The 21,915-nt window shown below is 37.2% G+C and overlaps 1 protein-coding gene, 1 long non-coding RNA gene, 1 other non-coding gene and 1 pseudogene across 6 annotated transcripts; 2 read left to right on the top strand and 2 right to left on the bottom strand.

Annotated features, from left to right (window-relative positions):
- Positions 1-856: 856 nt before the first annotated feature.
- Positions 857-973, top strand: LOC149384894 (U5 spliceosomal RNA). Its single transcript, XR_016301546.1, has one exon. It is a non-coding gene; the product is annotated as a U5 spliceosomal RNA (small nuclear RNA).
- Positions 974-4,478: 3,505 nt separating this feature from the next.
- Positions 4,479-5,702, bottom strand: SRX (sulfiredoxin). Of its 2 annotated transcripts, XM_089627521.1 has the most exons (5): positions 5,505-5,702; positions 5,281-5,438; positions 4,996-5,029; positions 4,771-4,864; positions 4,479-4,687 (listed from the first exon to the last, which is right to left on the bottom strand). In XM_089627521.1, exons 1-5 carry the CDS (start codon positions 5,569-5,571, stop codon positions 4,672-4,674), a joined length of 369 nt encoding a protein of 122 aa, XP_089483647.1. In that variant the 5' UTR covers positions 5,572-5,702; the 3' UTR covers positions 4,479-4,671. The 2 variants fall into 2 exon arrangements, with proteins under 2 accessions (XP_089483647.1, XP_089483646.1); XM_089627520.1 differs by having other exon boundaries at positions 5,281-5,702.
- Positions 5,703-15,089: 9,387 nt separating this feature from the next.
- Positions 15,090-17,580, top strand: LOC149384896 (uncharacterized). 3 transcript variants are annotated; one of them, XR_016301168.1, is made up of 6 exons: positions 15,090-15,435; positions 15,655-15,770; positions 15,885-15,960; positions 16,241-16,688; positions 17,064-17,090; positions 17,275-17,580. It is a non-coding gene; the product is annotated as an uncharacterized LOC149384896 (long non-coding RNA). The 3 variants fall into 3 exon arrangements; XR_016301166.1 differs by having other exon boundaries at positions 15,885-16,688; XR_016301167.1 differs by having other exon boundaries at positions 15,090-15,409; positions 15,885-16,688.
- Positions 17,581-18,928: 1,348 nt separating this feature from the next.
- LOC149384897 (uncharacterized) lies at positions 18,929-21,417 on the bottom strand (annotated as a pseudogene).
- Positions 21,418-21,915: the final 498 nt, after the last annotated feature.

A 21,915-nucleotide genomic window follows, 5' to 3' on the forward strand; every position in this document is an offset into this window, starting at 1 on the left:
CTCACTCTTTTTTTTCACTCCCAAGAGCTGAAAATAACATTTTATTTTAGAATATTCTTTATTTTAATACATTTCCGTTCTTCTCCGAAGAAGTAAAAAAAAATTGGAGGACGTCTAATTATTTTTTATGCCAGGATGAACTTGTGCAACATCGCACGAATTTTTTTCCTATCATTTAAAGAACAATAGTGCAGTTGATATTTATTAAGTACAAGAAATATTTCTCAGAGTGTATATTTCAGAGGGGTAATTGTGGAGTATTCATGCTCAAGACATTGTTCTTTTTACCGTACTTTTATATTTCATTAACCCATCTTGGTTTAAATCCTGACATATGAAATTCTTCTTTAAAGTCTAAGATAACTGGATTCAGAAATGACATATGAAATGTCTCGTAACTATTTTTTTATAAGGTCTAAAAGTCAAAATTATAAGCTCAACTCCAATCCACATGGTCAAGCCCTTTGTGTAAGATTGTTTATTTTTACATTTATATAAAACTTTGATGAGATTTAAATAGTAGGTATGCTTTGATGTTTGATGACTATTTCTTTTTTCTTTTACTGGAAAAACCTCTCTCTATTAAACCAGAGGAACTATTACTTCGTCTCATGTCTCAACTCCAAATTCATATCAAAATTCATTTCCAGTGCTCCTTACTTCCTTTGGCCAACTATAGGAAATGTTTCAAGTTTATTTTTATTAATTGATTTCGATAACAGTAACTACTTTCGAATGCCTATAGGCTAGAGTGAAGAATGCTTCTTAGAAATGATCCCACATAGAAACAATACAAAGGAATACACTATAAAAAGCACATATAAGTAAACCAACTCAGTTGAAGTTCAAATTAAGCAGCCACGTGATAAGTACAAAGCGAACTATTCTTTCGCCTTTTACTAAAGAATACCGTGTGCTTGTCACAATTAGTGGCATACTCTTATTTTTTGAGGTTCTTCTTCTAAGAAGAAGTTCCTGCAATTCTCAGTTTTAAATTTACATCTAAACTACTACAATGAAATTTTAAAATTCATACAAATGGAAAAAAGTTGAAAGATTTAACACATGTGTATGAAACAGATTACCTCAAATTTATTAAGAAAATAATATTTTTTCCTTAAAATTAATTGAACTTTGAATATATCATTTTATAATAATAAAAAAATTCAAAAGAAACAAAATGTCTCTCTCCATTAATATATAAAAGTTATCAATTTTTCATTATATCATTGTAATACTCTAAGAAGTAGTGTCTTGACTATGACTTTGACCATCTACTTCAGCCTCACACCAATATATTTACGGAAATGATTTTGGTCACGAGGGGACGACTGTAAGATATCGAATTTTAATTATTATTTATGTAAATAATAATTATATGGTAAGGACTAAATTGTTAAGCGTTTTGTTGTTGTGTTTTGGATCGAAATGATGTGAAGTTGTTTGTGATGACGATTAGAATCTGAGAAGTGTGTTTATTAGGAATTATGGTTATAGTGTGATATATGTTTTTTCAGATTTGTTATAGAATTATTAAGTCGTTTTTGTTGCGAGTTTCTCATCGAGAGTTAGGCTCGGTTAGGTAGGCTGAACAGCGCTCGGGGCAGCGGCTCGGGACGGCGAGGAGGCTGTCCGAAGATTGGCGGAGGTGCTGCGCGAGCGACAACGAAACGGGGCTGGTCAGCGTGGTTCATCGGCTCGGTTGGAGCGAGCTGTTGGGCCAGGGACGGCAGCGACGCTGTGGCGGCTCTCGGGGGGCTGTTTACGGGAGTCTCTGCCTAATGTTAACGAGTCGAAATTTCCCGAGTTCCGACTCGAGTCTAAGACGTTATTAAGTAGTTTATTTTTCGAGTTAGTTACGAAGTTTTGATTAAGTTGTGCGAGTGCTCGAGTTAGTACGTTATTATTATTATGTTTTATAGTCAAACCCGTTTGATATATGTTGTTAAGAAAAATAAATTAGTATGTTATCATTATTAAACTCGTTGATTATTCAAATAATTATTTAGTATTCTTATTTACTTAAGTATTAAAAATCGAGTTCGACTATAAGCTCGACTCTTTTAATTTGGAAAAAGAATATCAACGAGAAATGTTTTATTTACGCAAGAAATGAAAGAATTGTTCGAATACGAACCAAGGGTTCGGTTATTTCATAAACATTTTATTAAATCGAATCCAAGATTATTTATATATGGTTAGATATTTAAAATAAACGACTTGGTTTATTTTAAGTGAAAGGTTTTTACGTTATGTACTTCATTTCTCAAATGGTTATAACTTGTCAATAAAAAGAGACAAGTCAAAAATATTTTCTAGAACATATTTGAAAAGTATCGTTTTGAGTTATTTTTATATAACTTCTGTATGCTATAGATTGTTAGTAATAACTTATTACGTTCTTTTCTTTTAGTTTCGACCTCGGGAACCTATTCTAAGCAGTGAGTCTTGCCCAGTCAAAGGAATAGGTGGTCGAATAGTATGAGACGTTTCTTAGCTTAAGTCAGAGAAGTTATGTCAAGATCTTATTATCTTTAGGCATCGATTCTTTTCTGTATCTCTGTTATGTTCTCATGTGTTCTTGATTGCTCGTGTTTGAGACGCTCTGAGTAGCGTGACTAGGAGGACGTTTGAATACGTTCCTTATGAGCTTTCTTCAGTAGAAGTATGTACGTTAGTATGTCGAGGGATGAGATACTGAGTACGCTCCATGTTCGATCTTTCTCTTCTATAGATAAGTCCAGATTGCTACAAGGATAGCAGCGAGTGTAAGGATATTATGTGGACGAAGCTACGAGAAGTAAAGAAATGACTCTTTCTGTTGGAAGAGAAGGATTCGGGATTCGAAAGAATCGTATCCAGGTAAGTAGAAACATTCCAACTGTATCACAAAAACAATGTGTTGTGTGTGTTGCTTATGTGCTTTGCATTTATATGATAGGGTATGTGATGATTGCATTTACTGCATTTGCATTCATGTGCATCTCATCTAAAAATGAGAAAAAGAGTTTTGACGAGAAATGAGGTTTTTTGAAAGAATGATGTGTGTTGTGGGTCGTCCATGAAAGGTCGGCTAACTCCTAGGATCGGGGAGTTAGCAACAACTTCGTGGGATAGGATCGGTCTCACGAAGGCTCGGGTCATTTGAATAGTTCTGGGAACCTTATGACTTCGAGGAGCGAATCATATGTAGTACTGGGTACCTTATGGTCGCGTTGGACCATTTGAATAGTGCTGGGCACCTTATGGTTGAGACTCCGGGCTGTTTGTATAGTGCTGGGCACCTTACAGCTGCGGCGTTAGTCATACATGTATGTGAGAGAGACCTGAGTGAACTACTTACAACACACACCTTGCGCGCAATTAAGAAGAGATTTAAGAAGAAGAAAAGATGATAAAAACTTGCTTGAGTTTTTAAAGTGAAAATCATATCATATGCATTGTTTCTGCTTACTGGGCGTTAGCTCATTCGTTTTTGTGATACAGGTGAGGGATGTGATTAAAAGATGTTTATACGGTAGCGGGTTGACTGGCGAGCGCTTCCACGTAGACGAGACTTCGTATATGGGCTATTTTGACCTGATGGGCCTAATAAGAAATCGTTTTGAATAATGTTTTGTGAAAGTGGTTATGTTTTGCAAAGTCTGTTTAAGACCTAGAGGTCAAGTAGATTGTTTCTTTCACTATGTCGTTTATGCATGTAGACTTTAAGTCAAAACGATGGAGTTGTGTGTAGATACGAAAGGTTTGTCATGACGTCGTGTCGTTTATGTTTTTTTTTAAAAAAAAATTCTACGTGTTTTCATTTAAAATAAACGACTCGTCGGGGCGTGACAACGACTGACGACTCACCCCCCAAAAAGTGATAAACACCAAAAAGTATTTAAAATTGGTCCAGTTGTCACATGCTCAATGGATCGTTCAAAGATCGGACTCGTGACAAATAGCATTCCTCATATATTTATGCTCTTGCTCTACTAGCTCAGAATGCCCTTCACATGGTTTCACTTTCACCTGAACCATGCTCTCTAGAGTATCAACATGGTTAGTATTATAAGACTCTCCGCCTCCATTTGGGTTAGGCTTAACAAGATAGCCTTGAAAGATACACTTAACAAATCTAGGCTCAAGCTTGCCTATGCTCTGATGAGCATAAGTTGAATACTTGGTAAATATGTTGCTATACGCTTACTCATCGAGATTAGTCTACAGTACACTACTCTTAAATGCATGACCTTGTAATACATTCAAACTTCAAAGTGAATCTTGTCAATGATATAACATCATGCTTCTTAAAAAAAAATGACAAACATTAGGTTCACTATTGACGTGGATATTATCCTATAACACAAACCAAACTTTTTTTTTTTTTTTTTTTTTTTTTAAGTTTTTATCACCGTTCAATGGCCATTGGTCATTCTTTTGCAACACTAATCTCCGAATTTCAAAAAAAGGCTAAAGTAGTTACATGCAAAGAGGTTTTTTTTTTTTTTTTTTTGCTTTTTATTTATAATTTTACAGCAGCTTTGAGTAAAGTTCTCAATACAAAGAATCACATTCTTTGTGTACATATACACAAGCTATAAGTGACCTTCAACAGGTCATTCGAGATAAACTTATCTAATAATGTTGAAGATATCGAGTTCCAATGGGACGATCTGCTAAGGCTCGTCACCGAAGATGATGCCTGGAAAATAAAGGAAGACACGGATAACAGTAAGCCATTTGCACATATCATATGCAACGCTAAATAGAAAGCGCTTTCAAGACCTTAATGTCTCTTTCGTTCCACGCCTAACTTTACAGCGGATTGTAGGAAGGCCAAGGCGTTGATGGGCTTCGTACCGATGACAACCAGAGAAGCCTGGAAAAAAAAAAAAAACCCCCTCAAAACAAGGATTTTCGCCCTCAAGACTTTTTTTTTCCTTGCAGCTGTAATGATATCTCAGAATTAAATGAAAGCAATAGAAGGAACGAAGAAAAAAAATTCGGTACCATAATAAACTCCATCAACTTCAAGCACATCAATCTGCATAATATAGAATGTGATTAGCCAGAAGTTATCATTCATCTTTTTTTTTTCTCTCGTTCCATTTTAACATAATTAAAGGCAAAATAACAACTTTTTCATTCGAATTAAGTGAAGAAATCTATCACATAAGCCATAAACATTTAGTTCATAAGTCTCGCAAAACGCATTCACGATTCGAAGAAATAAAAAAGGTTCCATTTTTTTTTATAAGGAAATTAAAAAGCAAGGGAGTAAGTAGAGAGAGTTACAGGGACTTGGAGGCCGATTTGACTGATACTATCCATGAGATCCTTAACCTTATTCTGATCGTTCGATCTTGTTAGCATCAATGGTCTCCTTATCTTCTCCAATGGAATCTCAATGACCACTGGTCCGGTCCCACCACTGCTCGTCGGACCTGCAGATCCTGAATAAAAAACAACACAATTTCTTGACTCGCAATTGCAAAGAGATACTGTATGTATGTGTTTACCATTTGAAGAAGCAGAAACAGGGAAGGTCCGCAAACTGTTTGGTAGTTTCAGAATAAAGCTTCCCATTTTTCGTCCTTCAAAAGAGGGTCGTTGTGATATTATTCTGTAAGTCTTTGTGTGTTCTGCAATTAAAGATTAGACAGAATGACATCAGGGTGGGGTCTGTCGCTTAGGCTCCCTTCCACGAATCTTAAAATGACCCTTTGGGAAGAGGACTGAGGAGTAATATGAAACTTTAGCTTAAAAGAGGTTTTTGACCTATCATAATATCCATCATTAAAATCGAAAGATTATTACCCTTGCTTTCAACTGTTTGAAAAAAATTCAACTCTTATTTAGTGTTACGTTTTATCATTAATCCACCTCAACAAGTGTTACTTGAGCTCGATGAAATTGCAAAGAGGTAGAAAGAGAAATTTGGGAAAGAGTCCAAAGAGAGACTAAGGTTTCATATTAAAAAGTACTCGTGAAAGATTTAAAGGAAATAATAAATAGTCAAATATATAATAAAATGCTAAGACTAAAATAATTTTAACATATATATATATACATATATATATATATATACATATATATATATATATACATATTCTAGTATCCCTCCAACTCACGATGCATTGGTGTGAAGCATCGAGAATTTGCTAACTAAGAATCGAAAACGTGGAGTAAAATGAGCTTTCATAAACAAATCGGCGATCTGCATGGCGAAAGTAATGAACGACAATGTGATGGTCCCAATTCTGATAGTGTTGACGAGTGGGATGACAATCGATCTCAATATACTTTGTGCGCTCATGAAATACAGAGTTACGAGTAATCTGAATAGCACTGTCACAATGCATGAGAGTGAGATTCGAAAGAGAGATACTCATGTCAACAAGTAACCATCTCAACCACACAACGTCAGCAGTACTAGAGGTCATGGCGCGATACTCGACTTCTGTAGGTGATCGAGAGTCAACCGTGTGCTTTTTACTCTTCTAAGAAATGAGAGAGTCGCCCTTGAGTATGCAAAATACAGTGGTAGACTTACGATAAGATGGATTTCCACCCGAATCGGCATTCGAGTATCGTAACTCAAGTGAAGAGTTAGACGAAAAGTGCAAAATCTGAAACTGATTTCCTCGAAGATATAGAATAATACGATGCACAACTGCCCAATGAACTGTAGTCGGAGAAGCAACAAACTGACTAACAAAATGGACGACATAAGCAATGTATGGCCTTGTGATAGTGATATAAACTAAGCAACTAACCAAAATGCGACACAAAGTGAGATCTAAAAGAGCAAGACCATCCGAGGAAATTTATCAAGCATTAAGCTCGAGAGGAGAATCAACAATGCGAGAGTCAGAGAGGCGACCCTAATCGAGAATATCAGCAATGTACTTAGATTGAGAAAGAAGATAGCCACGAGGATAGTGTTATGTGTCATTTTTCCACACATAGAAAATGAGACCCACATACAAAGAGACAAGACCAAATGAAGTAATAATCGGCACCAAAGGACAAGAGTTAAAGAACGAGCTTGCACGGAGGCTCGGGGACATAACTCAACCTGCCGGCCTGAGTCATATGGCCGGTCTGGGTCACATGACCGGCCGACCTGGGTCACAACCTGCCGCCCTGGATCACTTAACCGGCTTGGGGTCACATGGTCGGTCGGTCCTCCTTGAAGTCACTTGGCCGGCCCCATGGCACACGGTCGGTGCCTCGTCCCTTGACACAAGGTCGGTGCCTCGTCACTTGATCGGCCCCTCCTTGCTCGGCCGATCCAACTCTACATGACCGGTCTATTGCCACATGACCGGCCTCTCCTTGCTTAGTCGGTCCAACTCTACACGGCCCGTCCATTGCTACATGGCCGGCCCCTCCTTGCTCGGCTGGTCCAACTCTACATGGCCAGTCCATTGCTACGTGGCCGACCCCTCTTTGTTTGGCCAGTCCATTGCTACATGGCCAGCCTCTCATTGTTTGGTCAGTCCATGCTACTTGGACGGCCGAACACAACATGGACAACCCCTCGTCACTTGCTGGTCCACTGACACACGGCCGGCCAAGCCTTTTTCCTCCTTGCCGCCCAAGCCAAGCAAAATAGGTCTCCTTGACCCCTCAGACTTTATAAAACCCCGATCTGGACAAGAGCTTTCCTCCGCCTTATAGAAAAACATTACAATGGGATAAAAGAATCAATTAAAAATTATGCTAGAATTCCAATTCGAAATTCTTTAGGACCTTTAGGAACAGCCTGTCAAATTATGAATTTTGCAACATTCCCCACTTGTCCGATTGTTGCTGAGCAGTTTTTGGGTATCAAACGGACCTCCCCATAAGGTAATTTTAATGTGGCTGATTTCCCATCTCCGCGAGGGGTGAGGTAACGAAAATTCTCTACACTTGAGCTCTGCTAAAATTGTTTCTCACTGAGTATACTCTTGAGAATTCATAAGCAAACAAAGCAATCACACTAATGTTGAGCGTCGGAGAGCGGGTCAGAGGCACTGCCTTCGCGCTCCAATAGCTCAAGTGTTGTTTTTCTCTCAAGAACAAACAGGCATGACTAGAGCGCCCTCGTGGCTGGAGCGTCCTCACAACTGGAACGTCTTCATGGCTGGATCGTCCTCGTGGCTGGTGCGTCCTCATAGCTGGAGCACTCTCATAGCTGGATCGTAGTTATAGCTGGATCGTACTCGTAGCTGGAGCTTAGCCATAGCTGAAGCGTACCCATAGTTGGAGCATAACCATAGCTAGAGCGTTCTCATATATAGCTAGAGCACACTATACATAGCTGAAGCGAACTCACGAGCTAATCAACAACTCTTCTATGTGGAGCTTAGGTTGGAGATTCTTGTACCAATTTGGCCTTAGTGCGATCACAGGGTCTGACCCTGGATCGAACCACTCTAGTTTTCAATGTTGATCCTTTTTTAGCATTAACATTTTGGCGTTAGAAGGAAAGGGTCTCGAGTAACAATCACGAGATTCCCACAACATCAATTTCTTTTCATCTCAATCAATCTACAATTATGTCAACCGACATCGGTCAACAAGCATAGCATTAAAGCCGCGGTTTTGATATCTGGAAGATTTCAAACGGTAACATACTAATTTATTTTTTCTTAACTTATATCAAACGACTCGTACACATAATTGACAGTTCGTAATCAATTCGAGTCAAGACTCGGGAATTTCTCGACTCGTTACACGCTAAACGAATATTTCGCGAGCCTCCGAGCCAAAGCCAAAAGGCCTTTATTTCTTGGCCTACTCTCAGCTTGGTCCGGCCTCGCCCCGTCGACACTCGCGCAGCAGTTCCGCCATTCCTCGGACAGCGTCCTCGCCGTCTCGAACACGCTGCCCCGAGCCCTGTATAGTTACCTAAATCGAGCCTAAACTCTCGACCATCACAACTCACAAGCACACCAACGAAAATAACCATTAACTCCTAGTATCAAATCTGAAACTCAAACTTAACTTCTTAGATAAAAAAAAACCACAATATTCCATAATCCCTAGTAAACAAAATTCTCAGATTCTAACCGTTATCACAAAACAACTTCACATCATTTCAGTCCAAAACACAACAAACGCTTAACAATTTCAGCCAATACACAACACCAACAGTCTCGAATCATCAACAATTCAACATCACAATTAAATCTATCATCACACGGCCAGGACCCAATAACGCAAAACCAGCAACGTGAACCATCACCAATAACGTGAACCATCACCATCAACATAGACTCGGCAAGCTCAACATTTACAACAATTCAGATTCCATATCAAATTTTCGGCCAAACAAGCTCAACCAAGTCACCTAATCAGTCAACATAGAGGCAACGAGAGAAAATTCCAACAACCAATTCAATCAATAACTAAGAATCATCGTCGAAGTTAAATCACGAAACCAACATCCAAACAATCTCAGCCGAAACCCTAATCCACAAGAAAAGAGGTCGATGTTATGGTCAACAAAAGAGGCTCTTGCTTGAGGCTCTTGAAGGTGGCCCAAGGAGAAGGCAGGATGATTCTTATCCCGGAGGGCTATAGGAAAAATGGATGGAGAGGTTTTGCAAGGTTTCTGAGTTCGACACTTAATCGTTGGTCGGCAAATCATACTTACAACAACAAGGTTCAAAGATGGAAGGACACCAAGGATGTCAACAGGGAACTCAATTTCGTAGAGGCGGTGAAAGGTCAGAAAAGAAATGGGAAGGAAGTCCAGCCCGAGCAGATTTTTGTTCCTCGTTCTTCTTCGGAAGATCCGGGGTTCGTAGGAGGAGTTTGCAGGAGGTGTTTACGGAAGTACCGGAGTTCGAAAGAAAGAAACTTCTAGGAGAAGGAGGGGTATGCGAATCTCCGATTGATCCTGGCACGAGGATTTCCAATGACTCAAGGATTGACAAAGCTGATGAGGTTTTGGGGATTAACGAGCCCGATCACTCTTTTAACCTTTATGGCTGCAATCTGGGATCGAAGGGCGAGGATTTTCTTTCACAGACGGGTGACCAAATCGCACTTTTCCACTTCAACGAATGTGCTCAGTTCTTAGTTCCCCTAGATCGTGGGCATGGGCTGATTTCGGAGCCGGCTTCAGCTCGCGATGATACGTTCGAGACGTTGGATGGTGTGGCGGCTCTTTCCGGTTATGATCTTGAGCATGGGCTGCTTTCAAAGTCGGTTTCAAATCGTGTTGATATGTGCGAGGCTTTGGATGGCTTGGCGGCTCTTTTCGATTACGATCTTGAGCATGGGCTGCTTTCGGAGTCGGCTTCAATCCGGGTCGATACGTTCGAGGCTTTGGATGGCGTGGCGGCTCTTTTCTACAGCAGCGAGGAAGATGATAACTCTTTTGTCCTAGATTCCGAGTCTCGAAAGTCTGATGGGATAGAGCAAGGCGTCGTAGATCGGGTGGTATATGCTCCCGTTAAGCGAAAAGACAAGATTGAGAAGGTCTTTTTTGCTCAGAGAAAGGTTGAGAAGATCGATTTGGATAAAAGAGATCTTCGAAAAATGGCCTATTTAATCAGAGTTCGGAAACCAAAGTTCATGAGGATTCGTTCTGGATTTTTATGAAGTATTCTCAATGGTTTGAGAGGAGTTTTGGAGGATGTCTATGGTTTTCGTGGATCTCGTTTTGGGGTTTTTGTTTCTTATCGGAGCAGTCAGCGGGTTTAGAGTTTTTGCGTCTCTAGGAAGTTCTTCTCAGATAGGCTCATATGTGTTTCAGTGTTTAAGTCGAGAAATGTCCCTTTGTGTCTATTTACTTTTTTGGGGTTTTTATCGGGTTTTTCCCGAACAACCACTCTTGTAATTGGCATTTGCAAGATCTTAATATAAAGGTGTTCTTGTTTCAAAAAAAAAAAACCCTAGGTTCATAAATTGAGAAATTGGTACTTTACCTTGGGTCGATCTAAGCCTCGTCGGAGTTCACCTCGCCATCCTCTTAATCCGGCGACTTCTCTTTCTTCCTCGGTCGCCGACGTCTCACAACCGCCCGATTTCCTTCTTCCTCGGTGCGATTCCGACGCGACCACGCTCGGCTTCAATGTCCTCGCCGAGCTCAACCTCGTCTCCCACTCTCTCTCTCTCCCCCGAGTTCTCTCTCTCTCTCTCTCTCTCCCGTGCTCTCTTCTTCTTTTTCTTTTTTTTCTTTCTTTCCTTTCCTTTCCTTCTTTCTTGAGAAATTGCCCTATTTGCCACTTTTTTGATAACTTTTTCCCACATTCCACTAAAACCTTAATTTGTCCCAAAATGCCACCAAGACAAGTGTAAAAAGTCAAGTTTGCCCTTCACTATCTATTTTCTTTACAAATTGGCATCTATGTTTACTCAGCCATTTTCTCCCGAAATGAAGACCGAATTGTTCTCCTATTTCTCATATCAAACTCAAACTTTTCTCATTTTCCCTCTCTCTCACGTCAAAACCGTCGAACTTCTCTCTCTCTCTCTCTCTCTCTCTCTGTAACTGCATGTAACCTCCGGAAACCGTCGACTCAAACCCACCCATTTCGTCTCTACAGTAACTCTCTTTTCTGAACCCACTCAAACCCATCACTTCTCACCCAAACCCCTAACATCGAGAAGAAAAATGGCGGACTCAAATCCATCACCCCTGCGGCTGACACCCCCGCGTCGGAGTCCTCGAATCGTAACTAAAGTCCCGGAGGAGCCGGCAAGTCCAATGCCGGCTCGGAAACGGAAAACAACAACTTCGCCCAAACCCAAACCCCGGACGAAAATCGCGGCGGCGAAGCCCCCAAAGAGGAAGAACATCATGGCGAGTTCGTCCGACACGGAAGAGGAAGAACTGGTTCCCAAAAAACCCCGTACAAGAATGGGAACTTCAAAGCTTAGTGTTGTTGATGAAATTTTCTTGATTTTTCCGAATATTAGTCTCTGAACATGGGAATCGGTTCATCTCTGAATATTTGTTGGTGATTTTGTCTCTGAATACGTGTTGGAATATTTGTCTCTGAACATGAGAATCGGTCTGTATTGTTGTTGTATTTGTCTCTGAATACTCATAATGTTGTTGTATTTGTCTCTGAGTAGATATCAACAATGTTGACATCGATGTCAACATTGTAGACATTGTAGACATATAAGTCAACATTGTTGAAATCTATAAGAATAGTGGACAATGATGTCAACAATTTATTGTTTGATTCTCATATCATTTCCTGATCTCTTAAATCTTTATTTTCAGGGTTGGTCGAGATTTGTTCCCGAAGGGAACATTGTTGACCATAATTTCAGTTTCTTTGGATCCCTCGAGAAATTCGAGGAAGCTGCAGATATGAACGAAGAAGAGAGGTCATTGTTTAGCAACTGCTGCTTTGGCCAGTTTCTGCAACTACCAAAAATCAACCGCTCTTCGAAGATTATCAACCACTTGCTAATGTGGGAAAAAGTTATCAAAAGAGTGACAAATAGGGCAATTTCTCTTCTTTCTTTCTTTTCTTTCTCTTCTTTGTTTTTTTTTTCCTTTTCTCCTGGTTGCGTTTTACCCATGTCGGCCAAGTGATTTAAATCACTTAGAAGAAGATTCCACTCCCTTGATGACGTGGCAAGATAATACTAATCCTCTTATTTACAATTTAGCCCCTTTTTCTTTGTTTTCTTTCAATTTCGTCCTTTGTCAACTTTTTATTTATTGTTTACAATAAAAAAAAAAGTTGGTATCTTACAGTTTAGTCTATAAATTTGTAGTGTAAGCATTATTTGTCAAGACTAACAAATATTTTTCGCAGGGGTGATTGTGGAGTTTTTATTTTGAAGACATTAGAGATGCATATTGCAGGTCAATGCGACATTCATGCAAAGATAGACTCAATGACACGAACATTTCGGAAATTCGCAAGAATTATGCTATTCTTATTTTACTAATAGTGCAAACTACGAAATTATTTCCTTAGATTGATCTTTATAAAAATTGTTTGTATAGCTTATTTGAACCACTTTTGTACACTATGTGGTATCTATTTTATATGTCACTCGTAGCTTTTTTTGGAACCACTTGTGTACATTGAATGGTATCTATGTTATATAAGTCAGTTATTATTCTAGGAACCACTAACTATCATTGTATCTTTGACTCATTGTGTAATAGATATTTGTAATAGTATGGACTGCCAACAACCACAAATAAGACAGAACAACCGTAAAATGCACTGCGAAAAACCATTTATTGTTCCAAGACTTTGCCCATGATTAAGACATCAAATATATTATAATTTATAGAAAATGAAGTGAAACATTAATTTAGGTACACCAAACTCTTAATAAGTTGAGGAAAATTATTCGGTAAATGTTATTAATGCGTTAAGTTTTAGTTTTGACCATTTGTGCATTAACGATTATATTATATCTAGTATGATTTATCCAATGTGTTCGTTTTTTAATAAAGTCGTTAAACAAGTTATTATTGAAAATAGATATTTCAGGTTATAATATCAAACACATGTACTAATATGTCTTCAATATTTGTAATAGTATGGAGAACAACCACAAATAAGAAAGAACAACTGCAAAATACACTACGAACAACTCTTGTTGTTCCAAGACTTTGCCCATGATTAAGACATCGAAAATATTATAATTGATAGAAAACGAAGTGAAACATTAATTTAGATACACCAAACTATTAATAAGTTATTATTCGGTAAGTATTATTAATGCGTTAAGCTTTAGTTTTGAGCACTTGTCCATTAACGATTATACTAGATCTAGTATGATTTATCCAATGTGTTCATTTTTTAATAAAGTCGTTAAACAAGTTATTATTGAAAATAGATATTTCAGGTTATAATATCAAACACATGTACTGAGATGTCTTCAATATTTGTAATAGTACGGAGAACAACCACAAATAAGACAGAACAACCGCAAAATACGCTGCGAACAACTCTTGTTGTTCCAAGACTTTGCCCATGATTAAGACATTGAAAATATTATAAATTGTAGAAAACGAAGTGTAACATTAATTTAAATACACCAAACTCTTAATAAGCTGAGGAAAATTTTTCGGTAAGTGGTATTAATGCGTTAAGCTTTAGTTTTGAGCACTTGTCCATTAACGATTATACTAGATCTAATATGATTTATCCAATGTGTTCGTTTTTTTATAAAGTCATTAAAAAAAGTTATTGAAAATAGATATTTCAGCCTATAATATCAAACATATATACTAAGATGTTTTCAATATTTGTAATAGTATGGTGAACAACTACAAATAAGACAGAACAACCGCAAAATGCACTGCAAACAACCCATTGTTGTTCCAAGACTTTGCCCATGATTAAGACATCAAAAATATTATTATTTATAGAAAACGAAGTGAAACATTAATTTAGATACACCAAACTCTTAATAAGCTGAGGAAAATTATTCGATAAGTGTTATTAATGCGTTAGGTTTTAGTATTGACCACTTGTCCATTAACTATTATACTAGATCTAGTATGATTTATCTAATGTGTTTTTTTTTTTTTTTTAATAAAGTCATTAAAAAAGTTATTGAAAATAGATATTTCAGGTTATAATATCAAACATATATAAATATTTGTAATAGTATGGAGACACTACTAGAAAAAAAAGGCATTTAACTACAGCTTTTATATTTAGAAGTCTACGGTTTTGGCCTAAACTAGAGTCTTTGGAAGTAGATTACGGTCATCTATTTTTGGGGGTTTGTTAGACTCCATTCAAGTATAAAACCGTAGTGACTAAACAAAGTCCACTATGGTCAATGTAAAGCTGGAGTGTAAATCTTTAAATCTGAAAAAAAATTCTAATTTTTTACTAAGTTGGAAAAGTCCACTACGGTCAATGTAAAGTTGTAGTGTAAATCGCAAAATTTTTACTAACTTGAAAATGTCCACTACGGTCAATGTAAAGATGGAGTGTAAATTTTAAAATCTAAACTTTTTTTAAAATTTTTACTTTGGCAAAAGAGGGAAATTTACCTCTCATTTTCATTTAGGCGCCATAATGAAAACTAAAAAAAATTGACCAACTATATTTTATTTCACCTTCGTGTCTTTCCTTTTATTATTTGGACAAACAATAAAGAATTCTCTCATCTCGTCTCTCTCTCAATGTCGTGGCACGAAGTTTTCTCGACGCGAAGGTCAGATCTTGAGGCCATTTTTCCCGGCGATTGGGACACGAGCGTCTCAGACCCAGGCCTGTGCGGCGTGCTTCCTCCATCTCTGACGATACCCTTTCTTCTCCGACTCGCGTAGCGTGGTTTCGTCCTTCTCTGGTGGTGTGGGTGACAAAGATTCGCGAGCTCCAAGCCGGACGCGTTGGTCTCCCGCTACGTCTCTCTTGCACGGGCCTTTTTCGAGCACAAGCCTTCCCGGATCTGATTCCTCGTCGCTCGCCCAGCTGTCACTTAGGTTTTATTTCATCGCTCATCTTCAAGGTCTGAAATTGTATTATGAGAAGTGGTCTGATAATTTTTGGATTGATATTGAGTTTAATAAATTCCCTTAATGATTTAGGATTTTTATTTATCAGATTTAGTTTGATAATCTGATTTTGAAATTGATTTGAGTATCGATTTGAGCATATATAAATTTTAAATTCTTCTCACCTAATTACATGCATATTCTTCTTGTGTTTGTTTTCTTCTTTACTTCAGGATGATCAAACCCTTCATGGTGTTCCGAGGTCTCATTTTCCCCCATCAACGCCTAATAGACTTTATATTTACATTTCCCTTTCATAAGGACCGAGGGCCATCGGGTTCTTCGCAAGGTTTGGCATTTCTGGTTGATGTATCTGAATGCTTTTCTTTATTCAGAAGAATCACATATACACTGAATTGGGACTATGTACTAAACTGTGTTATGTGTCACTCTAATTTTGCAGAGGTGATAAAGAAACTCACTAAGCGCACGCGGAGCCTCGGAGAAGAATATTGATGGGTCTCGATTCACGTGGTCAGGTGAGGTTTCTAACTTTTTTCCAATTGTCTCTGAAATTAGGGTTTAATACTCTGTGAATTGGGGCTTTTTTCTCTGTTTGGCTCCATGGATTTCATGTAAATTTGAGACTCGGATTGGCTTGTTTTCGGTTTGAATTCATGGTATTGATTTTGTTTCTGGGAATTTTCATTTTGAATTGAAATTGTGGCTTTACTCTTGTGAATACTATTATGGTTGAGGTTTTATTTGGAGATAGTTTCTTTATTTGCTGAGGATTCATAATTGGTTTGATTTTTGAAGTGGGATTTCGAGCTGATTTCGAGAGGAGAGGTATGTGATTGTAATTCTTCTTATACTTTAAACTTAACTGTAATAATATTATGTTTTGATTATGGCTTTTGTTTTGTTAGTATATAGTCGATGGCCAAGGATATTGCATTGAATTGATCAGTTAGGCTTCATTTTATTGGATTATGAAATTATGTTGATGGCTAAGGCTATTGAATTGAATTGGTACTGAATTGAATTTTTGTGAAAGCTTGTTTTACTTTTTTTGTTTTTGTGTCTTGTGTTTATGTGAGGGGCTAGGCTCAGCAATGAGTTTGTTGCTTGGCATAGGCGAGCTGCAGAAAGCCCACAACGGAGACGGAGTTCAACGACCCGTCTGCTCAGAATAAGTCCCACTTCGTCTGGTCCGTCGATCTCCACTGCAAATTCGTCTCTTTCCTTAACCAGCTCGGCGTTAACAGTAGGCTTTCTCTCTCTCTCTCTCTCTCTCTCTCTCTCTCTCTCTCTCTCTCTCTCTCTCTCTCTCTCTCTTCAAACTTGCAGAGGCCGAGCCATTGTTCTTTGTGTTTTGGTCAGTGAAAAGTTTGAAAAATACTGATTACTCTTGGGTCTTTTTTATGTGCGCAATGCCAGTTCCATAATTCCTTTAACACAAGCCTGTTTTTAGGCGGCTTTGTAGACTTGGAAAGCTACTTTAAATATCTTTATTTACTTAGAATTATTCACATGTTATATTACACATCTTCTTTAGATGTTTGTGTTTCTATATGTGCTGAGAAGATGCAATGGTCAAGGATGTTTGTTAATTCCTTTTTGTGGATAATTTTGGTTGCAGAGCAGCGAGGTCGGGAGGCTGATTCAGGTAATTTCAAAGCGGGAGCGAATTCCGACATAAACCGAAGGAAGTTAAATACGGACCTTGTAGTTTGCGAATTCTGTTTGATATTATTAGAATATTTACAAATCTATATGATTGTTGTGATTGTGTATTGCTATATTGCTTGGTCTTTTATCTAATTTGTTTATGCATTCACATGAACATCAAGAAGGAGAGGAAGACCTCAAAGTGATGGAGGGCGAGCTTCTTGAAGAAGCATTCGCGACTCTTCTACATCGTCGCTGTTGTGGGCTCAAGTGTGGCGCTGCTTGGAACTGGATGCGACTCTAGGCGCTAAATATTCAAAGACTTTGATTCATAGGTAGTGTTAAATATGTGTAATGATATATCTCATTAGTTGACTAAGTAAATTGTGTGCATTGTTTGCATGCCTTTGTAAATTGTAAATGACTTTTCATGATGATTTTATTAAATATGAGAGTATATACTGTATTTTGTTTTGTTGTGTTTTGAATTTATTTTAGCATGTATTTCAATAGAAAATTGAAATTTTTAAATACAATTTATAATAAAAAAGAGATCCATAAACTACTATTTATAATCGTAGTCTTAGATTACAAGATAAGTAAACACTACATATAATCAAAGTAGTCGTACGATACAACTACAACAAAAATTGGTAGTCTATATAGTATATAAATGAATTGAATCATAAAAGACTACATTAGAACCATGTAGTCATATAGTATATAAATTAATTAAGCAATAAAAAGTACATGGTAAAAATGTAGTGATTCAGTTTAAACTACATGTAAATATCGTAGTAGTATAGTTTCTCTACGGTTTTTGATAGTATAAGAAACTACGGCAAAAAACCGAAGTGTTATGCAAAGTGGAAAGACTCCGGTGCGATAGACGCCGGAAAAAAAACCGTAGAGAAACTATATAGACTACATTTAAAAACTATAGTTAAAAGGCATTTTTGTGGTAGTGGAACAACCACAAACAAGACAGAACAACCGCAAAATGCACTGCGAACAACCCCTTGTTGTTTTAAGACTTTGCCCATGATTACGACATCGGAAATATTATAATTTATAGAAAATGAAGTGAAACATTAAGTTAGATACACCAAACTCTTAATAAGCTGAGGAAAATTATTCAATAAGTATTATTAATGCGTTAAGTTTTAGTTTTGGCCACTTGTTCATTAATGATTATACTAGATCTAGTATGATTTATCCACTGTGTTCGTTTTTTTAATAATGTCATTAAAAAAAAGTTATTATTGAAAATAGATATTTCAGGTTATAATATCAAACATATATACTAAGATGTTTTCAATATTTGTAATAGTATGGAGAACAACCACAAATAAGATAGAACAACCGCAAAATGCACTACGAACAACCTCTTGTTGTTCCAAGACTTTGCCCATGATCAAGACATCAAAAATATTATGTATACGCTAAGATGTCTTCAATATTTGTAATCGTATGGAGAACGACGACAAATAAGACTGAACAACCGCAAAATAGATTGCAAACAACCCCATGTTGTTCAAAGAATTTGCCCATGATAGATCATCAAAATTATTATGTATATCCTATGATGTCTTCAATATTTGTAATAGCATGGAGAACAACCGCAAAATTAACTAAGAACAACCCTTGTTGTTCCAAGACTTTGCACAATTCAAAATAATGAGAACAATTCAGAATATTCATAATCAAAAGGAACAAGTCAAATATTTATATTGAACAAAAGGTAAACTCAAATTGTCAATGTACGTTGTCGTCGGTTCCTACATGAGATTGTTATGGACGATTTGTACAATTTTTTGAATTGTGTCATACTTTCTTTCATACCGTGCACTTGTATTTTTTCTTTTATGATATAAACTCACCTTGAGATGGAAATCGAGATAATCTTGAACTTCCTTTGACTTTTTTCACATCCGGCTCCAAAACTTGTATAGCTTTAACTTCCTTCGGGATATTGATCCATTGAGACACCGAAGGAACATTATAAATAGTTTCAGCATATGCCAACATCCTATATTTTGGGTTGTAGTATTTGGAGCAAAGGTTGTACACATATGCTCTAGCTTCATCCGGGTTTTGAAGCTTTGCGGCCGCTATGGCATGAATGCAAGGAATCTTTCCAAGATCAAAGACTCGACAAGTACAACTTTGTATTCTCAAGTTCACGTTCGAAATGAAAAACATCACCATTCACCACATATTCTTCCTCATTCAGTTGGTATGAAGATAATGAGCTAGCCAAATCGAATCTTGCTATGAGTTTTTTTGTCAATTGTTGGTGTGATTGGTGTAGTTATAGCTTCTGCTTCCTGTCACTGTTTGAAAAACCATTTCCCCATCTTTTTTACAATAAAATTGATCAACGAAGTTATCGGATACTCTCTAGCATCCTCCAACATACTATTTAATGTCTCAACAATGTTAGTAGTCATAACTTCATACCTATTGCCGGTAAAGTGAGCTCTAGACCAATTTTGAAACTTCACATCATCTTCAAGATATTTGGCAACTTTAGGATGTCTTTCGCGCATAACATTAAAATGCCCCCAAAACTTATCCATACGGTATGCCAAAGTAGCTTTCTTGAATAAGTCAATTGATGTTGAACTCCTAAAGCGCTTTTTTATATTGAGCATAACATCGAAGTAGCAAGCCCCATGATGCACCATAGGATAAATTCGAGACAACGCATTTGTAATACTCTGATTCATATAAAAAATAAAGCATAATTCTGGACTATCCGGTATCACCTCTTGCAGCTTCTCCAAGAACCAAGACCAAGAATCGATATTCTCTGTATCATTCCCACACACCAAGCGATAGGGTAGGTGTGGCTTTTAGTGTCTTGTGTAGTGGCAACCAACAATATCCCTTTGTATTTATTTTTTATCCACGCCGCATCGATTGCAACAACTTTTCTCATGTTTTGAAATCCCCGAATGGCTGATCCTAAAGCCATAAAAAAAAAACTTAAACCTGCTACGTGAATCAACTTCAATGCATTTGATCGATCCTTTGCTAACTTTCTTAAGCATGTCACAATATGAATGGAGAATTGCAAAACTGTATTGTGGCATGCCTCTAATTAAGTCACTGGCAAATTGTCTTCCCTTCCGAGCCTTCCAATAACTTACGTTAACCTCAAGTTCGCTTTGTATGAATCCCATAAGAACTTTTGGCTCCGGAGGCTTGTTGCACTCACTGTAGTGTCCTTTCATGCGAGCACCAATGAAACGACTCGAAGCTTGCCTGTGACGGATGGATCTATATTCTAGCGAACATGTGTGGAACCCGTTGTATTTTCATACAATAAATGTGTTTGAGGCTAGCTCCTTTGTCGCGCGCAACCTCCATTTGCAACTTGCATCAATATACACTACTTCTTTCAAAGATTTTGTTGACTTGACCACTTTCATTTCGAACTTTCCTCTGATGGCTATGAGGTTCACTTTGAGACTAAAATCTTCTTTGTTGAGAAAAGAATCACCAACTTTTACATTAAACCCATCATGCCTCTTAGTTTGAAGAGTTGTGAGTGAATCAGTTCCAGGTTCGTCGAAGGCATGGCCTCGGCTAGGACCATCATAAACCGTCTCACGTATGTCGTCACATTCTTGCGAAATATTTTCAGCTCCATCAAGTATATGATCATCTCCACCCAAACTATCTTCATTGTTTGCCTCATCGCGATCTTCCATGATAGCATCATTATCTCCCATTATAGCATGATTATCTATACCTGACACACAATAATAAACATAATCATAATCATAAAAAAATAGTAGCAATGTTATTTTGAAAGTAAAAAAAAATATATGACAGTTGCTTACCGGAATGGGACAAATTCAAATGATCAATTCAACCGCAAGGTCATCTCTAACAATTTGACAATCAAAATAATCATCATATGCTTCATTCGGATCACCATCACCATTGCTCGAATCTTTATCACCATTGATCCACACTATTTCATTTCCATTAGTTTCTATATACATGACATAAAGAATCATTCCTTCTTTGTCTCGATAAAAGAGCATCAAATCTTTAATACCCGCATCATTTGAAATAACAACCGGCGCAACGTAGTCTTGAAATCTGTGACTAGGGGGTTTGTGTGTTATTTCAATAGTGACTTTTTCTCAGTCAACGTTTGTTCTTTCATAAATTGTATCAACCAATTTTGAAAACTTGGTGCTTCTTTCAATTGCAAATCCTTTGACCATACCAACTCCAATCCATTTCCAAGAGCCACCATCAATATTTTCCCATTTTCCATCACTCTCTATGTGAACGTAAATGCAACTCATATCTGTAAAAGATTGTAATATAATTTTGTTTAATAATTATTGTTGATCTCTAAGTATTGTAAAACAAAGTTATAATAATTATACATCAACTTCTCCTCTAAAAACTACAAACTATTTGGATAACAAAAGTACATTTGAAACCTATTTCATATGTAAGAAAAAATACTTTCATATATGAACCAACAATGAAAAAACAACGAAGAACAACCACCATGAACCCATAAAGATGCTCCTGCACAAAATTGGTTGTTCATGTCGAATAACAGTTGTTTCACTTCATTATTTGTCCAGAAATTGTATTAAAGTATTTAGCTTAATAATAAGTGTATTTATATAAACAATTATCTTGAAAAATCATATAATTATCATTCAAATAACAAATAGAACAACCGAGAACAACCACAAATAACACAAGTTAGTTGTTCTGTGTATTTGTGGCTGTTTCTGACTGCAACAACAATGGAAGCTCTAATGAATTTTTTTTTTTTTTTTTTTTTT

This window comes from Urtica dioica, chromosome 9, assembly GCF_054948205.1.
Source record: "Urtica dioica subsp. dioica isolate 48M chromosome 9, U.dioica_male_clone48M_v1_H2, whole genome shotgun sequence".
NCBI lineage: Eukaryota > Viridiplantae > Streptophyta > Magnoliopsida > Rosales > Urticaceae > Urtica > Urtica dioica.